Source organism: Cyprinodon tularosa, unplaced genomic scaffold (assembly GCF_016077235.1).
Source record: "Cyprinodon tularosa strain WSP-4 unplaced genomic scaffold, ASM1607723v1 ctg1275, whole genome shotgun sequence".
In the NCBI taxonomy this organism is placed as follows: Eukaryota; Metazoa; Chordata; class Actinopteri; order Cyprinodontiformes; family Cyprinodontidae; genus Cyprinodon; species Cyprinodon tularosa.
Genome location: NW_024038087.1, coordinates 35360 through 61751, shown reverse-complemented (window position 1 = coordinate 61751; position 26392 = coordinate 35360). Strand labels below are relative to the sequence as shown.

Genomic DNA, 26392 nt, shown 5'->3' with positions numbered 1-26392 from the left:
GGTTGAATTCTATTGTCAGAGAACAAGAGAGTAAGTTGTCTGCAAAGTACCGCGTCAACTCTGAATAACCTGCTAAAGCCATTTGTCGTTATTTTTTGCACTGATTAGGCGGGGGTCCTGAGGGGTAGGGGGTCTCACAAACATAAGTTGTTCATGAATGCAGGCAGACCATATTTCTGGTTTTCGTCAAACCCCATTTCCATTTCTTTCGTTTTTAAAATTAAATAAAAAAATTAAATGGCAAAAATCCAAACGTGTCTGCTAGTTTAAAGTCCATCTTATTTATTTGAATATTTAACGAAAACATTGCAGATGCTTCACACGCACACAAAATGACAGAAAGATCCGAGCGTTTTAGTTTCTATATATATATAATACCTTTCAAAACCTATGAGTGTTTTTAAAATCTAGTGATTTTTTGAAAGAAAATAAAAGAATAAAAATAGTTAAGCATTTTAAAAGGAATTTTAAAAAAAAAGGAACATAACAGCATTTTTTAAATAAATGATTTATTATGAGAACATATCATTTCACCATTTATTGGGGGTAATTAATTGAATGCTTATTTATTTGTTGAACATGTGTATATTTATTTATTTATTTAGATTGGAGTAGATGTGATTAGATGAGCTTTATTGATCTCACAGCGGAGAAATTCACTCGTCACATATTGGCATAGAAGTTACTGGAGGTGCAAACAGGGAGGAAAAAGGTGCATTAAGATGCTTTATAAAAAATAAAAAAAAAAAACATTTAAGGCAACTCGGCCACAGTTGGGATTGAACCCACAAGCTGTTAGTCTACACACCACTCAGCTTAACCACTGCGCTATAAGTTCGCACCACGTGACATCCCTCCCAGTCTGCTACTTGACCAGACTGGGAGGGGTGTCACGTATTGCACGGCAAGAAAGTAACACACAAAAACAAAGCTTTCAACGGCACTTATATTTTACAAAACTAAAGAAAATATATTTTCTTACATACCCTTTTGAATAACTTTGGCTTATCTTAATGAGGAATCAACTTTGGATATGATTTTAATTTCAACATCACCAGCCGCAGCACTGTCTCTGTCGCCTTTCTCTGGTTGCGCTACAGTCCGTATCCCCGGCTCCAACTTAATTAATTTTATTTTTCATTAAATAATATCGATGCAGATAAATAGAAATAACAGTTCTCAGATAAGATCGGAGGTGTATCTATAACTACTATCAATCTATCTATAAATATTTTCATGAAATAAGATTATGCAGTCCCAATGTTAAATTAATTCATTAACTTTATTTTAATCAAAAACAAAATAAAATAGAACAATATCACACCAAGATCCCCAATAAACCTGCTTTTCAGTTGACTGCAGGGCCACAAACTTACAGACACGGTGTCTACTGCAAGTCTCTGACTAAAGGAGCTGGTCAGCTCCTCTTTTTATACAGGCTCATGCGTGAATGTCCAACGAATAACTCCAATTGTTGTTTCAAAAATAGAAAACCTGGTTTCATTACTTTACATTCTAACTTTCATTACTTTATAAAAAAGCGATAATAATTATAATAAAAAAAAAAACAAAAACATTCAAGGCAACTCGGCCACAGCTGGGATTGAACCCACAGTCTGTTGAACCAAAGACCACTCAGCTTAACCTCTGCGCTATAAACTCGCAACCCGTGACACCGCTTCCAGTCTGCTACTCGACCTATGTAATTCTGACTCATGGGATGCCGAAATGGAGTCAGACTGCCACCTAGTGGCTATAGTAGTCACATGTTTTTCACACAATACGTGAAACACGCGGAGCGTGAGTGAAGTGTCCATTTCCAACCAGCGCCCACTGTATCTGATGGGGAAACGCAGCTCGACGTAACACCGGTATTTCCATGTGGAAAACGCTGTTTTGCAGCTGGAGTCCTCCTCACTCTCCATCTCTCTGTGTGTGCTGTACGTTAACACCACCAGCAGAAACACCCACCTACCCAACTGAACAGACGGAATCTCACTATACATCAGCCATTCTCATCCTCCCCTCTCTCATGACAAGGCGCGCACCTCTAGATGACCTAAAAAAATAATCTTTAATATCTCTTAAACAAAAGTAGCACAAACAATATTTTTTTCTGCACAAATCTGCACTAACTTTGCACTAATCATGACGTGGGTGGGGTGTCAGCTTCACGCAGCTGCGCACAAGTCCTATCATGAAAAAAGGTTCATTGTGCGACCTGAGTAACGCGCAGTAATGGGGTGTCTGCAATGGTAACTGCGTTATACAGTCAAAGTAATTGGTTAGATTACTCGTTACTAAAACAAAGTAACGGCGTTAGTAACGCTGTTACTTTCAACGCCGTTAGTCCCATCACTGCTCAGAACACATAATATTGCATCTGTTCATTTTTAGGAGTCATGATGAAAGCCTCTGGATGGCTTATTTCAATTATTTTCCTTCTGTTTCATCTTTGAAAAAATGTTTCATTTTATGAAAAGTTTGAATATTTCCACTTAGTTAATCTTATTTTTTTATGGTGCCATCTAGTGGACAAGTCAAGTTGGTATGGTAGTTTACATTTTAATTTGAAGAGAGTGTTTTTCCATGGGAGTGACATATTTAGCAGCGCAGCAGGCAGATGATGGCAGCGAACGTGTCGGCCATCTTTAGACGCCATTTGCCTTTCATTTTTGAGGTTGCATCACCAGTATGTGATTTGCACAACTGTATTTTATGTTTGTTCAATACTTGTTATTTTGTAGTGACTAGAAATGAGTTAAGCAACCGTAACATTTAATTAGTAACAAGCTATTGCTTATGAACCAGAGTGTCAGCAATATGGCGTCTCTGCTAATTACTGTTTATTTTATCTTTAATGTGGTTCTATAATTTAGATTATTCACAGTGCAGTGCAAGCATTTTATGCACATATGCATTATGTAAGTGCTTTGTATTTTACTTGTCTCCATTTTGTCCTTTTCCAGTTTTACTCTTTTTAGTCTCATTAAACCTGCTCAGACACATCAACGTCTGCAGAGTCTGAAAGAAAGGTGTGACCATAACAGCACAATTTCAAGGAACATGTTGTAATGGGCACACCTTTGTTTTCACAAACAGTAGCTGCTTTTTATCAGCTGCAGTTACGTCTTAAATGTTGAGTATCCTGCTTCTGGATGGTCAACGCTGGAGTTCATTCAAAGCTATTTTATGAAGATATCATTAAACCTTGTAATTCACATCATGGCAAAGTCATCAAATCCATTGATTGTTTTAAGGTCTAAAATGCTGGAGGTGAAAAATCCTGGTTTCACAAACTCAAGTTCACTCACAGATCAGTCTGGGTATCTATGTACACATTACGCATGGCTATGCGCAAGCAACAGCTGACAGCAATATATCCAACCACTCAATTAAGTCCAGATGGTTACCTACAGTATTTATGGAGAATGAATCTGCGAAATGCCGTGCACATACTTGCACTCGCACATAGAGTATGAAGCCATAAATTTGCTTCTATGTTCAGGCCCCCTCACTGTAGCTTCCCTGCAGAGATGGCAAAAGTACTCACTTTCCGTACTTGAGTAAAAGTACAGATACTTGTGTTAAAAAATACTCTGGTAAAAGTGGAAGTACTGATTAAACTTCTTTACTCAAGTAAAAGTAACAAAGTACAGGCTTGTAAATGTACTTAAAGTATAAAAGTAAAAGTAGAAACCACTTTTTTCATGCCGTTGCCTACATTTTAAATGGATGTCTGCCAATAGGACTAGATCTCCGTTGTGTTCATTTTCAATCATCTCGTCGTCCATGCTACTATGCTAATTCCACCGCCACCAAGCTGCAATGATTTGCCGCCAATGAATACCGCCGAATCTGTCGATTCATCTTGTAGTGGTGCGTCAAATGCAACGTAGATTCCCATCCAATTAGATTGAATTTGGTATTGATGACGTGAAAAATAATAACGGTAACTCCATTGAAATGATTCAAAACTAAAGTAACGAGACAATTTTTTAAAATGTAAGGAGTAGAAAGTACAGATATTTGTGTAAAAATGTAAGGAGTAGAAGTAAAAAGTCGCCATAAAAATAAATAGTAAAGTAAAGTAAAAATATCAGAAAAATCTACTTGTGTACACTAACAAAGTATTTGTACTTTCCATCTCTGCTTCCCTGTAAATACTTTAGTGGGTGTGGAGTGGGCTATCTGTGGTGAAATTATCTCCCAACTCATGGGTTTCAACTCTGCTTCTCCAGTGAGAACAAATGTCCATGAAATCTGAAATATTATTTTTATCAAAAGACACTTATTATGAAATGCTGATAGATTAAATATATATAACATGAATCATCTCCAAGGGCTGGGTTGTGTTTCTGTCTCTCTTCTCTGCAGGGCTGGACGGGCAGGTGCTCCTCATCACTGTTAATTAGAGCCCTCCTTAAGGAGCAGAGACCAGGAGGAGGGCGTCAGTTGTTTCTCGCCTCCAGCGTGTTACATGACCAAACTAACTTTATTCTTAGTTTACTCCAAGCCAGACCAAATACTATGTTTCTGTTTCCCTTTAGAACCAGTAACCAAATCCAGAGAAACTTCAAGCCTGGAACCCCAAGGAAGCTGGATTCCTCTGGTCGCCTGCCAGCACAAGTCCTCCTCCTGGAAGCTCCCTGCCTGTCCACCCTCCTAAACCATCCGCACAAGAGAGAGAGAGAGAGAGAGAGAGACACACAGAGAGAGAGAGACAGAGAGAGAGACACAGAGAGAGAGACAGAGAGAGAGAGACCTTTGACGTTGTTTATTTACTTTACATCAGGAAAACATAGTCTGTTTCCATCATCACAATAAAAAAACAACCATTACCACACAAAAAACACACACACGTTAAATATTAAGAACCAGTGAGCCATCTTCCTCTACTGAACATAAAACATGTCTAGTCCCCCACAGAGCACTAAAAGCCTCCAGATTATTAGTCAGTTTGTAGAAAGCATGCTCCACTCTCAGACAAGCTGCAACCAGACCATTCAGGCTCTGCACCACATCTGTCCAACCCTGACCTAGCATCTGATTCTTCCTGGTTCTCCAAATGGCTAGTTTAGCCACTCCAAACAAAAAAATTATTAAAACTAATTTCCTCATAGATCCACATCCCTGGCCCAGAGTCCTGATTCCTTGTGACCTTCAGTGTCTGCCAGGCATTAATCACCGACGTGTAGAAAGGTGTGAGTCCTGTCAGGTCAACTTCAGATGGTCTTAGCAGAAATAACTGCTTATCCAGTCCAAGCCGTCCATCACACCTAAGTAGCAGTCGAGCAGGGGATAACCAGCAGCGACTGCAGCCATACAACAGCCTCTGTGCCGTCTGCAGTCTGAAAGCCGCGGTTCTGGACAGAATGTCTACAAGTCCTTGTCCTCCTTCTGCCACAGGGAGATACAAGACTGATGCCCTCAGCCAGTGTTGACCAGACCAGAAAAAGTCAACCAGGAGCCGCTGCACTTCTTTCAGTAGGCCTGATGGTGGCACCAACACGATGAGCTTGTGCCACAGAGATGTTGCAACCAGGTTATTCACTATCAGAGCTCTTCCCCTATAGGACAGGTGAGGTAGCAACCCATTCCATTTAGACAACCTGGCTTTTACCTTTTCCAGCACTCCCTCCCAGTTCTGTCTCTGAAAATCCTCATTCCCAATAAAAACTCCAAGACTTTTTATACCCCTTTTTCCCCACTTAAGGTTACCAGGAAGACAAGGAATGCTCCCCACACCCCACTCCCCCACTAAACAAGCCTCACGCTTTCCCCAGCTCACCTTAGCAGAGGAAGCTTTTCCATACAAGGACAAACTTTCTTGTAACTCTTGAACGTCTCCCTCATTGCAAATAAATATGTTTACATCATCAGCATATGCTGATCCAATAACAGGGGGCATGTTAGCCAACTCTGGCAGGGAGAGACATCGCAGTCTACTCCTCAACCGACAGAGGAGAGGCTCAATGGCAATACTGTAAAGCTGGCCTGAAATGGGGCAGCCTTGTCTGATCCCTCTCCTAACTGGCACTGGAACACTCAACCCACCTTCACCACACAACAGGCATCTCGATACAACAGCTTTACCCAAGACAGAAAACCTTCCCCAACACCAAAAGCCTGTAAGGTAGTAAAAAGAAAATCATGATCCACTCGGTCAAAGGCCTTCTCCTGGTCAATGGATATGATACCAACATTAATGTCATAAATTTTATAAATATCAAAAACATCTCTCATTAAAAACAAATGATCAAACATAGACCTATCAGGTACACAATATGATTGATCTGCACCAATTAGAAAATCAATAACAGTTTTCAGTCTGTTTGATAAGACTTTTGAAAGAATCTTGTAGTCCGTACATAAAAGAGCTACTGGTCTCCAGTTCTTTAAAAGGGCTAAATCTCCCTTCTTAGGGAGCAAAGAAAGAACTGCACGCCTACAAGAAGCTGGAAGTGTCTTTTTCATAAGACACTCTTTAAAAACATCCAAAAGGTCCTGTCCCATGATGGTCCAGAAATGTTTAAAAAAGTCTGAAGGCAGATCATCTATTCCCAGAGCCTTTCCAGATGTCATCTGAGACACAGCAGCAGTCAGTTCATCCAGAGTTATTTCCAAACCCAGAGCCTCCCGATCTCCTGGATCCAACTGAGGAAGTCCTTGAAGAAGCTCCGCAGCAGCATCCACATCACAGGCGTCCACCCTGTACAAGTCAGTGTAAAAGTCCACGGCATGCCTCCTCATCTCTGTTGGGTCTGTGGACACCTTCCCATCCGGGAGACGGAGACACACCATCTGTTTTTTTGAATTAATTGACTTCTCCAGGTTAAAAAAGAAGGTGGTTGGTGCATCAATGTCCTGTAGTCTGGTGAAGTGTGCTCGGACTAAAGCTCCTTTTGCTCTCTCCTGCAGGAAAGAGTTGAGCTCCCCCTTTTTTGATCGTAAAAGATCATTTTGCTGATTCTCTTTAAGGGCATTTTCCAAGTTCCTTATCTGGTCCTCTAACTCCTGCACAGCTCTCTTGGTTTTTGTAGTGACACCAACTGTATAATCCTGACAAAAAACTTTAACCTGAGCTTTTCCTACCTCCCACCACTGAGCCAGGGAAATAAAATCATCTTTCTGGGATCTCCAGTAGGCCCAAAACAATTTAAAATTTTCACAAAAAGTAAGATCCTTTAATAATTTAACATTAAAACGCCAAAAAGATGTTTGTTTTCTAGTGGGAGAGAGAAACAGCTCCATTAAGACTAGATGGTGGTCAGTAAAAACTACTGGGAGTATTTGACAGCTAAGAACTCTAGTAGTGAAAGAAGCAGGTAGATAAAACCTGTCCAGTCTAGCTGCACTTACTCTCCCATCAGATATTTTGACCCAAGTGTACTGCCTATCAGAAGGGTGTTTCATCCTCCACACATCAACCAAATCGGTTTTTGTTAATACTTGAGACAGAAACAAGGAGGACTGAACATGTGGCTCCTCTCCGGTCCTATCTAATGTAAAATCAGTGCAGCAGTTCCAGTCACCACCCAATACAATAAACTCTCCTGTACCAATATTATTTAGTTCTTCCTTCAGTATTTTAAAAGTTTTTTCCCGCTCAGAGCCTTGGTTTGGTGCATATAAATTAATGAAAATGAAGCTGAAACCCTCTACTTCAGCTCTCACCATAAGCATTCTGCCCTTCACCACCTCTGTGCTGGAAATAACAGTTACATTTAACTTAGAAGAAAACAAAATGGCAACTCCAGCACTTAGATTTGTCCCATGGCTAAGGACATGCTGCCCTCCCCACCATAAGCCCCAATCTATTTCATTCGTGCTATCAGTGTGTGTTTCTTGTAGGAAAATTACATCCAGTCTTTTCTGTGTGATAATATCTGTTAATATAGCCCTTTTTTTCCATCTCTACCCCCATTTATGTTTAAAGAGGCCACTCTTAGACCCTGCATGTAAGGAGAATAGAGACAGACCAGTAGGGAAAACCAACAGAATTGAAACACCCAGTGTTGTGCAATCATGTTACTGTTTGTTAAAGTTTCATTTTCTTTGACATTTTACCCTTTGTTGTTTTAAGAGTTTTCCTTAGACCAGTGACGTGCTTCTTAAGACGAAAACGTTTCTTGCTGTCCAGTAAATCATAACCAACAACTCTCTGCAAAGTAGTGACCGATTCAATAAATTTATCCACATCAGGAAAATGATCTTTTACATTAACTTTTTTTCCAAAGGTGTCATCTAGGAAACCATTGATTTCCTCCAGAGAATACAAATCAACACTCTGAAAGTAGCTGTCTGCGATAGAGAAACTATCAGAATCAGAATCATTATGGCCATGAGTGGATTCCATCTGATCATCTGGCTCACTATCAGGGTTCACCTGCAGAAGCTCTGCATCCTGCACAGGACTGCACTCTGCATCCTTTTCTGACCTCCCCAGGTCATCCGCTCTCTGCCCTGTCCTATCCACAGCCTCTTCCTCACCTACAGCACTGTCTGTCAACTGGAGGGAACCATCACCCTCAGCCCCGACCACTGAGCCACTGTCAGTTCCTACCACGGAGCAGTCTCCCTCAGTATTATCACGAGGAGCAGCCTCGGGAAGCGCCCGCTGTCCACTGCTTCCCTCCCCGCTATCCTCCCCCGCAGCGCCCGCCGCGGGCCCCACCGCACTCTGTCTGTGGGGACATGCCACCCGCTTGTGGCCCACATCTCCACACTCAAAACACTTCATGTTTCCAGAACTGGCGTACACCATGTAGTATCCCTGCTCATGTTTGACACGGAATGAAACGTCCAGCGTTTGGGTTGGAGAATCTAGGAACATAAACACTTGTCTCCGCAGAGATTGAACATGTTTCAGTTTGGCGTCCTTACAGCCCAGACTCACCACCCGGAAACCGCCTGCAAATCTTCCAAAACGCTTCAGCTCTGTCTCCAGAGCCTCGTTGGAAATAAACAGGGGGACACCAGATACGGTGATCCGGACCGAAGGCACTGCCAACGGGGAAACCTGAAAAAACTCATCAAGACCAAGACCAGTCCGCTTTCTATGAGCTGACTGACATGTTTCAGATTTTTTAGAAACACAACCACTGCCTTATTCATGCGTGAGGCATATGAGATGTTTCCATGTCCCACCTGTTCTCCTACTGCCAGCAGCACCTGCTCCACCCTAGTGCTGGGCTGCGGCACAATCCTCACCCCATGCTTCAGAGACAGGGACGGCGCCACCGAGGACGCCATCCCTGTCAAGAAACACGGCCTACCGGCCCCCAAAAGCACCCAAACACTCACAAGCTCTCAGCCACACTCTCCACCACCAAACTCCCAGAGAGAGAGAGAGAGAGAGAGAGCGCCACTGGATTTGCACCCGGACCCTGGACATCACCGTCCCTGGCTCCGGGCAAGCCTTCTACTCTGTGAGTTTAGTGCTCTGCACATTCTCTTCAGCTACAGGCTGTTTCTCACCATTTCCCTTGCCTTTCCAAGCACACCAGAAGACGACCAAACCAGACATCAACAACACCTGATAACCAGCACTTTAACAATAAACCTGATTTAACTAAACTGTCTCCGTTGTTGCTCTGATTCTGAGTCGTTCTTTTCTATCATTAAAATGTCAGGGTCTTTCTCTTTCTTTTTTGCCCAACCTGCAGTTTTTCATACAACAGAGTCTAGCACTCCCTAAGAAGAAGGGAATTCCAACCTGTGTGTGTGCATGTTATTGTGCATTTTTATTTCCGTTTTTGCAGGCTTCTGTTATCAATCTGCATTAAAGAACAACCAGCAAAAACTATTTTCTGGATCTTTTCTTCAAATGTGCAGACCACTAAAATAAGTCCAGGGTGTCAGTAAAGAGCATAGACAGTATACACCGGTTACAGATATTTACTGAATTAGTGGGGACATATTTTGGGAAGATTTTTAGCAGAATACCGTTTGTTTTGTAATTACTCTGCTAGCTTTCCTGCTGTCCCTGCTGAGTGTATCTGACTATACCCACAGGTGGATTACAGATTTCCTGTCTGACAAGAAGCAGCAGGGGAAGCTGGGAAAACCTGTCTCTGATTCACAGCTCATTAGCACTGGTTCCTCCCAGGGCTGTGTTCTTTCTCCTCTGCTCTTCTCCCTGTACACCAACAATAAAAGTCAATAATGTCCGTCCAAGAGTCAATGCCTTGAAAACCTGCTTTTTTGGTTCTTGGCTGTGAGCTGAGGAATCCTGCACTGCTTATATTTGGGTGAACACCTGTGGTATCCGGGACCACTGCTGGAGCTCCAGTCATCAGGCTGTTAAGCTTCTAAAGATTGTTTACTTATCTAAGATATTACGAGTCCTCCTGCAAGTCCAAGGTTGACCATCCCTGCACCACCAGGTTGCTCTCCCTGGAGCTCAACACTTGGAGATGGTTGTGGGGAAAGCCTGGTCTGATTCGGAGAGACGGCATCCATCCCACTTTGGATGGTGCAGCTCTTCTTTCTAGGAATCTGGCCACATTTATTTCCTCTAAAAGTCTGCTAGTTAATGACTTGATTTGTGATAATCACATTGACTTGTTTTGCCTTACAGAAACCTGGCTGCAGCAAGAGGATTATGTGAGCATAAATGAGGCAACTCCTTCAAGCTATTTAAATTTTTCACATACCCAGAAGTTCTGGGCGAGGAGGAGGAGTAGCAACAATCTTCCAGTCTGACTTACTGATTACTCCCAAAACAGTTAATACCTACAACTCTTTGAACATTTAACCCTTAATTTCCCTTATCCAAATTTCAAAGCAAGAAAACCTCTTCTTTTTGTAACTTTGTATCGTCCACCAGGTCCTTACTCTGAATTTTTAGATGAGTTTTCAGAGTTCCTTTCTGATTTGGTATTAAATACTGACAGGGTTATCATAGTGGGAGATTTTAACATCCATGCTGACATTGAAGGCGATAGCTTAAGAGCAGCCTTTAATGCTATCTTAGACACTATTGGCTTTGTTCAAAATGTGAATAGTCCCACACATTCTCATCTTCATACTTTGGATCTTGTGCTGACATACGGCATAGAATGTGAAGAAATAACAGTATTTCCTCACAACCCTGTCCTCTCTGACCACTTTCTAATAACCTTCAGGATTACTTTAACAGAGTTCTCCTCCCCCAAAAGAAGGTTACAGTAGATCTTTATCAGATAGTGCAGTTATAAATTTTAAAGAATCTGTTTCACTTTCTCTCTCCTCTGTGTCGCTGAGCAGTGCTGCAGAAAGCAAAAGCATAGCTTATTCCCCTTCACAGGTTGATGACTTTGTTGATGGGGTTGCTAGTTCTCTGCGTACTGCCTTAGACAACGCAGCTCCTTTGAAAATGAAAACCGTTAAAAATAGAAAGCTTGCTCCTTGGTTTAATGCAGAGCTGCGTACTTTGAAGCAAAATGCTAGGAAACTGGAGAGAAAATATCGCTCCACAGGCCTGCGGGAGTCCTTCCTAGTCTGGAAAAATGGTTTACTGCTGTATAAGAGGACCCTTTGTAAAGCAAGAGCAGCATACTTCTCCTCAATAATAGATGAGAATAAGAATAATCCTAGATTTCTTTCTAATCCAGTTGCCAAACTCACCCAGAGCCATAGCTCTGTTGAACCGTCCATTCCACCTGCTCTTAGCAGCAATGATTTTATGGGATTCTTTATAAATAAGATTGATCTTATTAAAAATAAGATCATCAGCACTCCTCTATCCGCGATTGTACCTGAGGTAGCCATGGAATCTGAACCAGGTTTAGACTGCTTTGATCCAGTTGAACTTTCTGAGTTAGCAAAACTATTGTCTTCATCTAAGCCTTCAACTTGTATGTTAGATCCAGTTCCAACCAGGTTATTTAAGGAGGGATTCCCTTTGATCTCCTCCTCCATTTTAGATGTGATTAATCTATCTCTGTTACAGGGATATGTACCTAAAGCTTTTAAGGTTGCTGGAATTAAACCTCTGCTTAAGAAACCGTCTCTTAAACCAGATGACTTGGTCAATTATAGACCTATATCCAATCTTCCTTTTTGATCTAAAATTCTTGAGAAAGTAGTTGCCAAACAAGTTTGCGATCACTTCCACCATAATGAACTTTTTGAAGAGTTTCAGTCTGGCTTTAGAGCTCATCATAGCACTGAAACAGCTCTGGTGAAAGTCACTAATGATATTCTCATGGCCTCAGATAATGGACTTGTATCTGTGCTCGTCCTGTTGGATCTTAGTGCTGCATTTGATCCAGTTGATCATAATATTCTTTTAGAAAGACTTGAATATTTTGTTGGAATTAAAGGAACAGCTCTAGACTGGTTTAAATCTGATCTATCTGATCGATTTCAGTTTGTTCACGTTAATGATAGATCTTCAACATGCTCAAAGGTTACCTGTGGAGTACCACAGGGATCAGTGCTAGGACCAATTCTCTTTACTTTATACATGCTCCCAATCGGTAGAGTTATTAGACAGCATGGGATTGATTTCCACTGTTATGCTGATGATACCCAGCTATATCTGTCTATAATCCAGATGAAGCTAACCCATTACATAGATTACAGGCATGTCTTGAAGACATAAAAACCTGGATGACTCTTAACTTTCTGCTTCTGAATGCAGACAAAACAGAAGTTATAGTCTTTGGACCAGAGTCTCTGAAAAAGAAGCTGATTAGCCAGTCACTTCATCTGGATGGGATTAAACTGATTTCAGATAATAAAGTAAAAAATCTTGGTGTTATTTTTGATCAGGACCTGTCATTTAAATCCCATATCAAAGAGGTTTCTAGAATTTCCTTCTTTCATCTGAGGAATATTGCAAAAATGAGCAATCTCCTGTCCAGGGGTGATGCTGAGAAACTAGTCCATGCATTTGTTACTTCAAGGCTGGACTATTGTAATTCTTTACTATCAGGAAGTCCACAAACTGTAGTTAAAAGCCTTCAGCTGATCCAAAATGCTGCAGCCAGAGTTCTGATGAAAATGAAAAAGAGAGATCATATCTCTCCTATCCTGGCTTCTCTTCATTGGCTTCCTGTTAAATCCAGAATAGAATTTAAAATCCTCCTTCTCACATATAAAGCCTTAAATGGCCAAGCTCCATCTGATATCAGAGATCTGATTGTTCCTGATGTTCCTAACAGAGCACTTCGCTCTCAATCTGCAGGTTTACTAGTGGTTCCTAGAATTTCTAAAAGTAGAATGGGAGGCAGATCTTTTAGTTCTCAGGCTCCTCTCCTGTGGAACCAACTACCAGTTTTAGTCCGTGAGGCAGACACCCTGTCTACTTTTAAGGCTAGGCTTAAAACTTTCCTTTTTGATAAAGCTTCTAGTTAGAGTGGCTCAGGTTATCCTGAGCTATCTCTATAGTTCTGCTGCTATAGGCTTAGACTGCTGGAGGACATAGGGACCCCCTTTTTCATCATTCTGCTTCATTCTATCTCTATTCTCCCACTCTGCAGAATCTGTTAGTTCAATCTCTAACGTTCTGCTCTCTCTGCTTTTTCTCATAGTAGCTTCATCTGGTCTGTTCCTGTTTGGCTGTGACTCCATCCTGGAGAGAAATATCAGCTGTGCTGCTGCCATCAACACCTTTGTTTCTAGATGTTGGAGCTTGGCCTGTTTTCCAGTGTAGTCCTGTTTCTCTGACTGTGACTAACTGGATGTGCTCTCTTCATCCTCTGACATGGGAGCTGGCTCGGAGCTCGTCTGCCTGGCTGTGTGTTTCCTGGACGGGGCCGCCTGTGGAGCTGGTTGACAGTTGCCTTTTGTATCTATGCTTCTTTTTCTATGTCTGCTTCTGTCTCCTTGAACCCCAGTTGGCCTCGACAGATGGCCGCCCACACTCAGCCTGGTTCTGCTGGAGGTTTCTGTTAGGAATCCAGTTTTTAGCTGCGTCTCAATTCGCAGGCTGCGTACTTCCAAGGACGCTCAGTGGAACCCTACCTAGCCTCCGGAGGACCCAGACTCGGTAGGCTGCTCCGGAGGATCCTCAGCCGTGTTGGGAGCTGGAGAAGTTCCACCTTTCTCCAGCAGAGTCCGCCGTGGATCCTTCTGAGTGAGCCTCCTGCACAGCTGCAGCCCATCAAGATCATCAGAGGATCCACTATATAAGCTGTCTTCAGACCTTGCCTCAACGCCGCAGTGTTGATCCAGTTGGTCAGCGCCTAAGCCTAGACTCTCAGTGTAACTTTGTGACTTTGAATCCAGCCCGGATTCTAACCGTTGTCTCTGTCTTCTAGGAAACCAGTGTCTCCTCTGTGAAGCTCAGGAAGAGCTAACCTGCCGAGCCGACCCTCAGAGCCAAACCCGAAGAACCATAGAGAACTTCCATGCAGCTCAGGACTAAGAGCTGGAAAACCCAAAGCCAAGGTCTGTTCTTTAATAGATGTGAGACGCTGAAGCAGCAAGCGGACTCTGCTGATCAACTCCTCTCCAGATCCAACAGTGACTCTCCCAAAGTTAACCTCAAGAACCCTCAAGGTACAATCAGTTATCATCAGGAAATCAAGTCCCAACTTGCAGCGCTAACTGAACTGTCTCTCACGCAGACTCCGGTGAACCAGTGTCCAGGCCCGAGCCAGAACCAGTATATTCTGTGTGCTTGTAACAAAATAAACTTGTTGAACTTTTATTCCTGTGTCCGTCAGTGGTGTTCTGCATAATTGGGTCGCTCTTTGAGAACCCATCATGACAAGCCGTTGGTAAATGGGACGGTCTAGCCTTTGGAGCACTTCCTGGTTGCGACACGACGTCATCACGTTTACCCCAAACACAGCGCGAAACAAAATCCGACAGCTCGAGAAATACGGAAAGAACCAACAAAAAAATAGATATGGAAATTTTTATTTTTTTTATTTACTCGATATTGGAGGAGGAGAGCCGGCTTTGACGGCTTCGACGGCAGCAAAACCTGCGTTGGATTTTTCTCAGGCTGGCAGAGCGCAGTGGAGAGGTAAGATCTACCTGCTATTATTCTAACCCACAGGGCCTGCTAATGATCAGAATATACCAGTTATTAAATAAACGCTTGTCAGCAGATTGATGAATATGTTTAAATATCAAGTTTTATATTTATTTGTAAGTTTGTGATTTATTTGTTTGTAATTTAGTAATTTGAATTGAATAGTTAAATGTGTACAAACCCTGTAAATAACTGACTTAAATCACTACTTTCACCAGTGGCGGCCGGCCCATAGGGGGCGCTGGGGCACCGCCCTCCCTGATGAGAAGAGAGAAACGTAAAATATATATTTTTTTAGAAATTAACTCATAAATGTCAGTTTTACTCTCTAGAGTGTTTACCTATAAGCAAAACTAATTATATAAACTACATTTCCCTATCTACTGCCATTAATTTGTGGATTTCCACAGACAGACTCCTACCGTCTCTGTTCTGGTGGCGCTGATCAGACAGACCCACATTTGCAGAGAATCTGTCAATCATGCACTTTTGCTAGGTGAATTTAATAATTTAATGGCCAATCAGCGTCTCATCAACTTTATGGTCTTGGGGCTCTGAAAATACTGCGCTTTTACAGGCTTCTGAACCCAAGCGCAGGTGCAGACGATTAAAGGGAAGATGGTGAATGTAACGAACGAGATGCAGCTTCCACCAAATTCGGTGAGATCTTTATTTATCTACCCGTTTGCTAGAAGAACATTCCTGTTGTAGGATATGAACATTTCATGTCATGGTTATTGTGACTGTGACGAATCCACCTCGTCGCTTAAAACATCCTCTAACTTTGCGCGCCACACACACATTCCTGTTATACTGTGTTTGTGAGGACCAATACACTCGCGCTGAGACTAGTAGCTCCATGAACTTAAAACACACAAGCTGTTCCTGGTTACCTGCTGGCGTATTGAGGGTGCACACTTAATATTTCAGTGGGGTTAGCCGTGTGTGTGTGTGTGTGGGGGGGGGGGGGGGCGGGGTATGTGGGGGGTGTGGGTGTGTACGTGTTTATGCTATGGGGACTTGTCATCTTCAGTCTGGCTGCGTCTTTGCTGGGTTCAAACCCAGTTTGGTGTAATTGAATAAGTCAACGAATCTGTGTAAAGGAATTAAGTTGTAAAAATTATTTGTTTTTGTACATCAATTGTTTGTGGAGGTAATATATGGACAAAACTGATTAATGAGAAGAAATCAGAAATAAGAGAGCCTGAGGGGAGGGGCTTAAACTATTTATTGAGGGCTGTGGGAAGAAAAGCGGCAATTTTTGTTTTCTGTTTCTTTGTTACATTGCTGGTAACTGGAGGGAGGCTGAGGCCCAGAGGATCTTGTACATGTTTAGTTTCTTTTGCACCCTGTTTTGAGTTTTTGAGCTCAATAAATCACCAACACCGGTAACCCGACTGAGACTGGATTCTTGGAGGCCAAAGAACCCCGTCACAGTGACCAAAATCATCACTGTTACTGTTATTATATAGTAAATTAAATCATTACTGTTAAATTGTATGTATTGTCCAATTGTTTATTTGAATTCTTATTCCGGATTAGTTGGAGACATACACTAGGCTATATCAGCCCCACCAAAAATATTTTTCATCAGCCGCCACTGACTTTCACTATCACTAATGTTGTGTTGAGAAGCCAAACTGTTGAGAAATAAATAATTTTTGTCTAAATTGTTATCCCCTTACTGCCTGATTTTATTTGCAATTATATGTATATATATATATATATATATATATATATATATATATATATATATATATATATATATATATATATATATATATAAATACTAATACAGGAAAAAAAATCTAAATATAAAAACATAAAAAATAAGTTAAATAATAGTGGATCTAGATGAAGTAAAATTTAATTTCTAATAAATCATGTAATAAAGATAAGGAAAAAAGATAGATGACTGAATAAAAATAAATATTTTTGTCTTTTTTTTTCTACAGGTCATAACAGCCCCAGAGGATGAAGAGCAGGACGACATGCCAGAGGATGAGGAGGGGAGAACGTGTTGGAGGCAGTCAGTGGTGCTCCATGGAGGGACCAGCTGTCTGCTGAGGTGTCTGCTCTGGAGGAGGGTCTGCCCTGGAGGAGGGTCTACCTGACCACCATTACATTTAGATGGCAAGTAGAATCACATTTTAGCTGTTCTCATTTCAGGGTTATAAAAACAGTTTTAGTAAAGTCATTATTTTCTGCGTCTTCTTGAACATTTTTAGTAACATGGCAGCCATCGATTGGATCAGCAGTGGAGAGAGGCACCCCGACCCCCCAGATGATGTCCCACTCGCAGTCAGAAGACTCCAAGCTCATCTGTGTGGCATCCCATCCAGTCCAGCAGCACCACCAGGGACTCCTGCTCAGTGACAATTGTATATATATATATATATATATATATATATATATATGTTCTCTAGTGATATTTACTGTATATCTTCTGTAAATAGTTGTAGTAGTTAATTTTAAAATCTAATGTCAATAGTTAAAAATGTTTAATAGTTTATAGTAAATACTTGCTTCTCTAAAAATAAACTGATGTCACTGAGAAGTTGTTTTAAGTTTTCTTAAATAAAGAAGTGATGAAACAGATAATGTAAAAAGGTTAAAAGACTTTAAGAACACACCGACAACAATAACTTTGATAAACAATTTAATAATTTAATTTAATAACAGCAACACAGAACCTCAACTTGTTAAAAAAAAACACAAAAAAATAATAACATCTGTCCACCATCCTCTCCGATAAATGAAATAATCTGTCCACCCTTTCCCGCCTCCCTCTGCCATCTCCTCCCTGATTAAATCCACCAACTCGTCTCTCCTTCTTCTCTTCCTCCTTTCCCTCCTCCCTCATCCTCATTCTCTTCCTCATCTTCACCCTGATGCTGCTCAGCCTCTGCAGCACCTGGCCTTGGTGTGTCCTCAGGGATGGAGGCAATTAGGACAGGTGGGGCAACAGAGGGCCTCCTTGGACACCCCCCTGTCCAAGGATCTTTGCATTCCTAAAGTAGAGGAAAACTATTTGTATCAACAGATGCTATTTTCTGTAGTGTTTCTTTAAAGCTAGAAAAAAGGAAGGTTTCATGATTTGGATGGATTGATGAAATTCTACAGAAAAAGACTTTGGAATGGTAACCTGGAGATTACTTTTTCAAGCTTACTCAAAGTGGAAATTAACATGAATATAAAAAATGAAAGATGAAATTTCCCTACACACACATACATATACATATATATATATATATATATATATATATATATATATATATATATATATATATATATATATTAAGGCTGGGACATTAACGCGTTAATTTCGATTAATTAATCACACAAATATTAACGCGTTAAAAAAATTAACGCATTTTAATCGCACACCACAGTCTCCTGGAAGTCGTTTGGGATTTCACCCAAGTAATTATTTCACCTGTGGGGGCAGCATTAGAACTATGGCCAGAATACCGTCGGACGGAAACTGAAGAAGAAGAACAGAGAAGAATTTTGTTTTAAAATACAGGAGGGAAGAGTCGATAAGAGCGCGGTCATATGTAATGTATGCAACAAGGAATTCGCCTATCACCGCAGCGTATCAAGCCTGAAATATCACTTGAACGCAAAGCATGTAGCAGCTAGCTTGGCAGATACTAGCGTGGAAGCTAGCCCAACTGGGAGGAAGACGAAACAACCCACACTACACCAGCTGACTGGCTTCAAGGGCAGGGTAAGCAAGACCAAGGCCGAGAAAATGACCAACGCGCTGGCTTACTGGGCGGCTCTCGACTGCAGACCCATTGCTGTGGTAGAAGATAAGGGGCTGTCTCAGTGTGAGGATGCCCTAAATCACAGATTTCTACAAGTGGCTACAGCACTCGACCCTCGCTTTAAGGTGTGTAATGGTCTTCTTTATTTTTCTCTTTTATTGCTTATGACTCTTATTTCCTCGGCTCCCTCCCCTCCCCTCTCTTATGGAATAACAACTTCAACATGACTTGTATAGCACATTATAATACATAATTGTCATTCAATGTGCTAAAGAGTAAAAAAATGAAAACAGAAAAAAATAATCCATGTTGTTTTATGGATTAAAGATAATTAACCAACTATTACCAAAGGCAGATGAGAATAATGCTATTTTTAATTTCTTTTTAAAACAAGATGCTGTTGGGGCAGTTCTAATTTGGACAGTTTAGACTTGACCATAGGCACAACCAGTAGAGGAGATTCTGGATGATGGAAACCATGTATACTAATGAATTTCATCCAGCTTGTACTCTGTAAATCTCTGATTAATGTGACCACAAACCTGATTCTGATTCTTATTCTGATCTTAAGGACCTAAAGTGTCTACCAAGAGGAGAGCGAGGAGAGGTGTGGACCAGCATTGAGGCACTGGTGCAACAACAACCAGGCAGAGCCACTCCGGAACGCACAGAGGAGCCAGCAAGGAAGAGGAGCCTCCTGCTGTATAATTCCGACTCTGAATCAGAGGATGAAGATGGGCCCAAAGGAGCCTTGGCCCGCTACAAGGCAGAGCCTACCATCAGTGAAAGAGACTGCCTACTGCAGTGGTGGTCCACTCATGAGAGAGCCCATCCACAGCTCTCTGTCCTGGCCCGCAAGTATCTAGGCAGCCCTGCCACTTCGGTACCCTGCGAAAGATTATTCTCCCTGGCAGGTAATATAGTTCAAAAGAAGAGGGCAGCCCTGAGCTCCGAAAATGTGAACAGGCTAGTATGTCTCAGCAACTGGCTGAAAGAGAGGAAGTAATCAGTTAAATGTGTATCCTTTGGCCAGTTGCGTTTCAAATGGGAAAAATTGGAGGACAATCACTGTCACTTTATGTTGAACTGAACTGTCTGAATGGCCAATGTTATAAAGAGTTGGACTGAATTTCATTTAATTTCTGACTTATTTTTTGTAAACAGTTGAACTGTTGATAAATCCACGAATTGTGTTAAAGCCTCAGAGGCTTTTTGTTCTGAATGTACTTGAGAGTATTGCATTTTTGCGTTTAAAAAGCAGTATTAAGCTCTACCTATACCTATAGAGCTACTTGAATTTCTGAGTTTAGTGTTCCTAAATATGTTGAACTTTAAAATTTGCACTGGCCTGTTGATATTTCTTTAAAAAAAATAAACAATATGTTGTTTATTAAGCTTATGTGTTGTCATTCAAAATCCATCCAAGTATGCGATTAAAATGCGATTAATTCGATTAATTAATTTCACAGCCATGCGATTAATCGCGATTAAAAATTTTAATCGCGTCCCACCCCTAATATATATATATATATATATGTGTGTGTGTGTGTTTCATTACATTATCCAAACCTGAACATACTTTGTATTTTTTTTTTTTAAGTTGTCCCACACAAGGATCACTTCTATCACAAATATGAGATTTACAAAAAGTGGCATCTGAGCATCATTTGATGTGATCAAAAGATTATAATTGTACGTTGGTGTTTGAACAGGACTTATTTTAACTTGTGTGACTTTTACATAGAAATGCAACATGTAGATGGAATTCTGCCTCAACTCTTCGCTCCATCTGACTGCAGCAGTATTTTTGGTCCCGATGATGAGGTGGTCATTTTATCCACTCCTCTGTCTGCTCCCTGGAACAAAATGACATGTAAAGCATATTTCTGTTAAGTCAACAGGTAGAATAACTGTTCTGTATAATTACGCCTGTATTGTTCTTCAAGCGAATTATACTTTAAACCTTATTATACTGTACTGTAAATAAACTATACATTATTGAGTATTAAAACAAAACGTTTACAGTATTAACAGCCCAGTACAGCTGGACTAATGTTATTTCTTCAGCTGCATTAAGCTTTAACAGTTCTAATCCTTTGTAATAAACTGTTTGAGAATAAATAGATCCGATTAGTGAGGGATACGGCTATCAGTACAGTAAGATGTAGGTTAAAATAAAAAATAGTGACATTTGTATGAAGGCTTTAAATTGTTGATGAACATCACGTATCAACAGGTTAGCTCTAAGCTTTAGCTTTAGCTGCTCCTACACATCCCGGTGGCTCCGTTACCGTCATGTATTTTAATAGATGTTCATTAAAAAAAAACAAAAACAAACTACTTACATTTAAAGGTGTTCTCCGCACTACTGTTGGCGCTGCTGCTGCTTTCGGTTGTCCGTAATTTGAAGAAAATCCGACTTTCTTCTTCTTCTTCTTCAACTACTAAAAAAAAAAAAAAAGAAGCCCGCAAAGCACCTCGGAAAATCTAGTGGGAGGCGAGGCCACTAAGGACGGTCGCGATGCATCCTCAGAATTCGGGGAAAAGGAGGACGCATTTTAAGGCTGCATTTTAAGCGTCCTTAGAATTTTTGCCAAATGGGACGGCCTCCACGCAGCGTTGTGACGTCACCGGCCTCAAAATGCGTCCTACCAAGTATGCAGCCTGCGAATTGAGATGCAGCCTGTGTGTTTCTTCTCTCTCCACCACCAGGTGGTGCCCTGTCCTCGTTGAGCCTTCCTGCACACCTGCAGCTCATTGGTTCATTACTGGAGGAGCATTTGAGATCTGGGCTGTGTCATCTGGTCTACAGAGAAGGTGATTGGCTGGAATCTTCCATCTCTCGAGGATGTGTACGCCTCCAGGACTCTGAGGCCTGCAGGGAAGATTGTGGCAGTCGCGGCCTGATTCTGCTGGAGATTTGTGCTTGTTCAGGAGGAGTGAATGCTGCAAGTAATTGACTATATAATCTGCTGGGTTTCCCTAGAAATTTTGAATAATAAAACTATTTTGAATAATGAATTGGTTTTATTGTACTGTTTGTTTGATACTTAAAATCAATTGGAATATATATATATATATATATATATATATATATATATATATATATATATATATATATATATATATATATATATATATATATATATATATATTTATATTTTTTTTTTTTTTTTTTTTTTATTTATTTATTTTTTTTTTCCCCGAATTTAATTGCTGTGTTTTTTGTTAGTCTTTCCAGGTTGAAATATCCTACTGTAAAAAAAATTGCAGGAGTTACATTTAAATGTAGGACACAGAAATGGACAGAATGATTTCAGCAAATAGGATCAGTATGATACTGTTTTGGATGATCTCAATAAATATATGCAAACTTTAATTATTTGTGATTGTTCTCTTTGAATGAAACAATTCTCTCTGAAAACAACACTCACAAAACCATAACAGGACCTGTTAGCATTATAGGTATTATAGATAAAACTTACCTGACTTTAGATATTGCCTGAAGTGAACTAAAAGGCCTCCAAAAACAAGTACGATGATGAGAAGAATCAGGAAAGCTTTGGCCCATGATGAAAATATCTCTGCTGAGAAACAAACATTTGTAAAATCTCTGTAATGTTGGACATTAATGGGCCATTATAGGAATCTGTTTGAATAATATTATTAGCAGGCATATTTGTTACTGTTGTAGCATCCACTGCCCTTTCATGTGATAAATGGGAACAGAATGCAAACAAAGTTTTGCGGTGCCTTTTGGCTTTGTTAAATTCCGGTGTATACTATGTAGATTTACCTAACTTTAGCAGAAACGTATTTCTCTGATCACTATTGACCATACATATAAAAATAGAAATAAATATTCAAAACAAAATCAGGCCATCAAGTCTGATAGAAAAAATAATCAAATAAATTTAATTACAGTAGACGCCATTCAAAATTTCCCCACATGACTAGATGGTTCCTTGTCTGGTTCCCTAAGATTCCTTTTTAAACATCAATATTTGTACTAAAATATTCTTTCTGTCCTGATTTATGGACATTAAGATGTAAAGAGAAGTGCCATCTCCTGGTCAGACGCTGTAATTCAGTGAAGGGTGGAGTCAGAGGAAAAAAAAAATGCATGCACAGGAGAAGGGTTGGAAATTGGCCATTCGGCTGTTGACTGGGAAAGGCTGTTTTTAATGGTTGCTACAGTATCTCTCAAACCTACATATAATAGAGTTTGAACATTTTTACTCTGTACACAATTTTTCTTTTCAGTTAAAAGCAACAACTACTTCAACACTTCTTCCAAAACTAGAATCCCAATTTTTGGCATTAACAGTACGCCATATGTTTACATGTATTACAAAACCTAAGCATGGGCCCACACTGTTTGGTACCGATTTAATTAAGTTGTTGTAGGCTTGTTGAAGCTAGGGTGCGTTGCAACAAATGAAGTCCTCTTCTCCCAGTTCTGCAGTTAACATAGACAGTAACGCTCATTTAACAGGTGTAAGCTCCATCAGCACCTGGAAGCTTTGATTATCCCTCTGTTGTTCCTAGTCCACCTTTACCGCGGAGAAACTTCTCAGCAAACTTGAAGATAGTTTCACCAGTTCCACCCCCCCCCCCCACCCACACACAATCAGCCGCAGTCTCCCTCAGATCAGCCCCGCTTCTCATCTCAGGTTCTTCATCTCCGTCGCGCTTCCACACACCTCACAAGTCGTAGACTAGGAGGGTTGATTCCACATGTTCAAAAAACTCTGGAACAGTTTTGCGTGTTCTCCAACTTGGTTCTCACTCTCCTAAGCTTGGGTCTCCATCAGCGTCCTCTTCCCTCTTTTTGTACTCCCTTCTTCTTCTTCCCATCACCCCCAGTCTGTTTTTTCTCAGCTCCCTGTTGAGTTAATTTATCCTTCAGATTTTGGGGGCTTAAACTCCCCTTGCTACATACTGAGGCTAAGGACTAAGGATATCGCCTACTCCTGCCACTAGAGCGTGTTACTGCTGCTGTTGGTGAGACGTATCGTGTTCATTTCCTGTTCTGACTACTGAGCAGTGTTGTTAATTTTCAGTCTATCTCCGTCTGAAATAAGTTATTTTTCTGTAATATCTTTGTATCTAAGTAACTCTAACTGACCAGAACTACTTTAAAACATAGCACCTTCTGCTGCACTTTTCTACTGAGCACTTGTCAGTTTCACACGGTTTTATTTCTGATAGCAAGGAGTAGCTAGCCTAGGCTAGTGCTAGCTTAGCATTGCTATGGCTTCTCTCTCTCCCTCCCTTGACTCTTTTCCAACTCTTCCTTCTTCCTCTCCTCTCTCCTGCTCTCTGTGTCAGATGTTCAGTTATTCCTCTGCCTCCTTTAGTGATAATGGGATGTGTAATAAGTGTAGTATATTTGTAGCTTTGGAGGCGAGGGTGTCAGAGTTAGAATCCAGGCTTCAGGCTGTTGAACATCCAGGAGTTAAAGTAGGCCCCCCACGTAGCTGTCCTCCTAAAGTGCCTGAGCAGCCAGGCGATTGGGTAACTGTACGCAGAAAGCGTAGCCGTGGATCTCTGCCCACTGGTCACCACCAACCCGTTCATGTTTCTAACCGGTTTTCCCCACTCAGTGACACACCCACTGAGAAGCCCACTCTGGCGATTGGCAGCTCCATAGTCAGAAACGTGGCATTAGAGACACCAGGGACCATAGTCACATGTTGAAACTGCTGGCTAATTTCAATTTTCAATTCAGTTTATTTATATAGCACCAAATTCACAACACATGTCATCTCAAGGCACTTTACAGTTCACCAGATAATCCAGTCAAATACAGCCAAAAACGAATAAATGTGGTCTGTTTAACATAAGCTCACTTTCCTCTAAAAGTCTGCTAGATAATGACTTGATTTGTGATAATCACATTGACTTGTTTTGCCTTACAGAAACCTGGCTGCAGCAAGAGGATTATGTGAGCATAAATGAGGCAACTCCTTCAAGCTATTTAAATTTTCACATCCCCAGAAGTTCTGGGCGAGGAGGAGGAGTAGCAACAATCTGCCAGTCTGACTTACTGATTACTCCCAAAACAATTAATACCTACAACTCTTTTGAACATTTAACCCTTAATTTCCCTGAACCAAATTTCAAGGCAAGAAAACCTCTTCTTTTTGTAACTTTGTATCGTCCACCAGGTCCCTACTCTGAATTTTTAGATGAGTTTTCAGAGTTCCTTTCTGATTTGGTATTAAAAACTGACAGGGTCATCATAGTGGGAGATTTTAACATCCATGCTGACATTGAAGGCGATAGCTTAAGAGCAGCCTTTAATGCTATCTTAGACACTATTGGCTTTGTTCAAAATGTGAATAGTCCCACACATTCTCATCTTCATACTTTGGATCTTGTGCTGACATACGGCATAGAATGTGAAGAAATAACAGGATTTCCTCACAACCCTGTCCTCTCTGACCACTTTCTAATAACCTTCAGGATTACTTTAACAGAGTTCTCCTCCCCCAAAAGAAGGTTACATTTTAGTAGATCTTTATCAGATAGAGCTACTTTCCAGAGAAAGTAGTTGCCAATCAAGTGTGCGATCACTTCCACCATAATGAACTTTTTTAAGAGTTTCAGTCTGGCTTTAGAGCTCATCATAGTACTGAGCTCTGGTGAAAGTCACTAATGATTTTCTCATGGCCTCAGATAATGGACTTGTATCTGTGCTCGTCCTGTTGGATCTCAGTGCTGCAGTTCTGCTCTCACTTGTATGTATCTTACTATGAATATGTGATTATCATGTACATATTCAAAATGTGTAGGTGCAACAAACTGAAAAAATATAATTAAGCAGGAAAGCTTGGATGCCCATAGTTGGCTGTGAATACTATTAGGGCCAGCGAACAGGAATAAGTAAAAAAATCAGCTATGACCAAGTGGTTTAGATCATTTTGTTTCCCAAGCGTGGGTCCTGAGCCAGGACCTTCCCTTTAAGGATTATTGGCGTTTTTTTCTTTTTCCTATGATTTTCTTTTAGTATGACAAAGTTGTAGCAAACCAGCGGAACTTACACACTTCCTCGCAATTAGTTTGCTGTTACACCCACTGCCAAATTACAGCGAGCCTGCACGGATGCAGACTCACTATTTAAGCGCTCAATGGTCCACTCTACCTACTGAGTATGTAGTTTGGGATGTATCTAAATGACTCTCTGTAGTAACATATGTTCCCTGTAAGCAATGGGCTAGTGAGTTTTCATCCTCTCACATGTATAATTTCTCCTTGGTGATTAAAACACACCTAATCAATAATAACCGGAACACAGCACCAGGAAACCACCTGAAGTTCCTTTTGAATCCAAGGAGTACCTTTTAAGGTACCTGGTCATAGTTAGTCAACAACAACAGTGACAAAATGATGTATTAATGACAGTGTTGTTTTTGACTGCTATCTTTCAAATAAGTCTTTTATCAGTATTATTAGTTTTTATTATTAGCTGACTAGGTCGCACCAAACAGGAAAAAAATGTTGAAAAAATCCGGTTTGTCAAATTAAAATGCTGTATGGTAACGACAAATCTGTAACTACCAATTAGAGCATACATTTTGTATAATCCCAGAAAGGAATGCAGATTTATTGGATGCAAACTATTGGTACTTTAACATACCAGGAAGCA

The 26392-nt window shown here is 40.8% G+C and overlaps 1 protein-coding gene across 1 annotated transcript in view; it reads right to left on the bottom strand.

The window, feature by feature from the left end:
* LOC119777814 (heat shock 70 kDa protein 12A-like) overlaps positions 1-26392 on the bottom strand; it is an 87154-nt gene that overhangs the window by 33121 nt on the left and 27641 nt on the right. The window contains exon 4 of the mRNA XM_038276809.1: positions 22227-22325. Coding sequence (XP_038132737.1) covers positions 22227-22325 — 99 coding nt within the window. The remainder of the gene's footprint in view (positions 1-22226; positions 22326-26392) is intronic.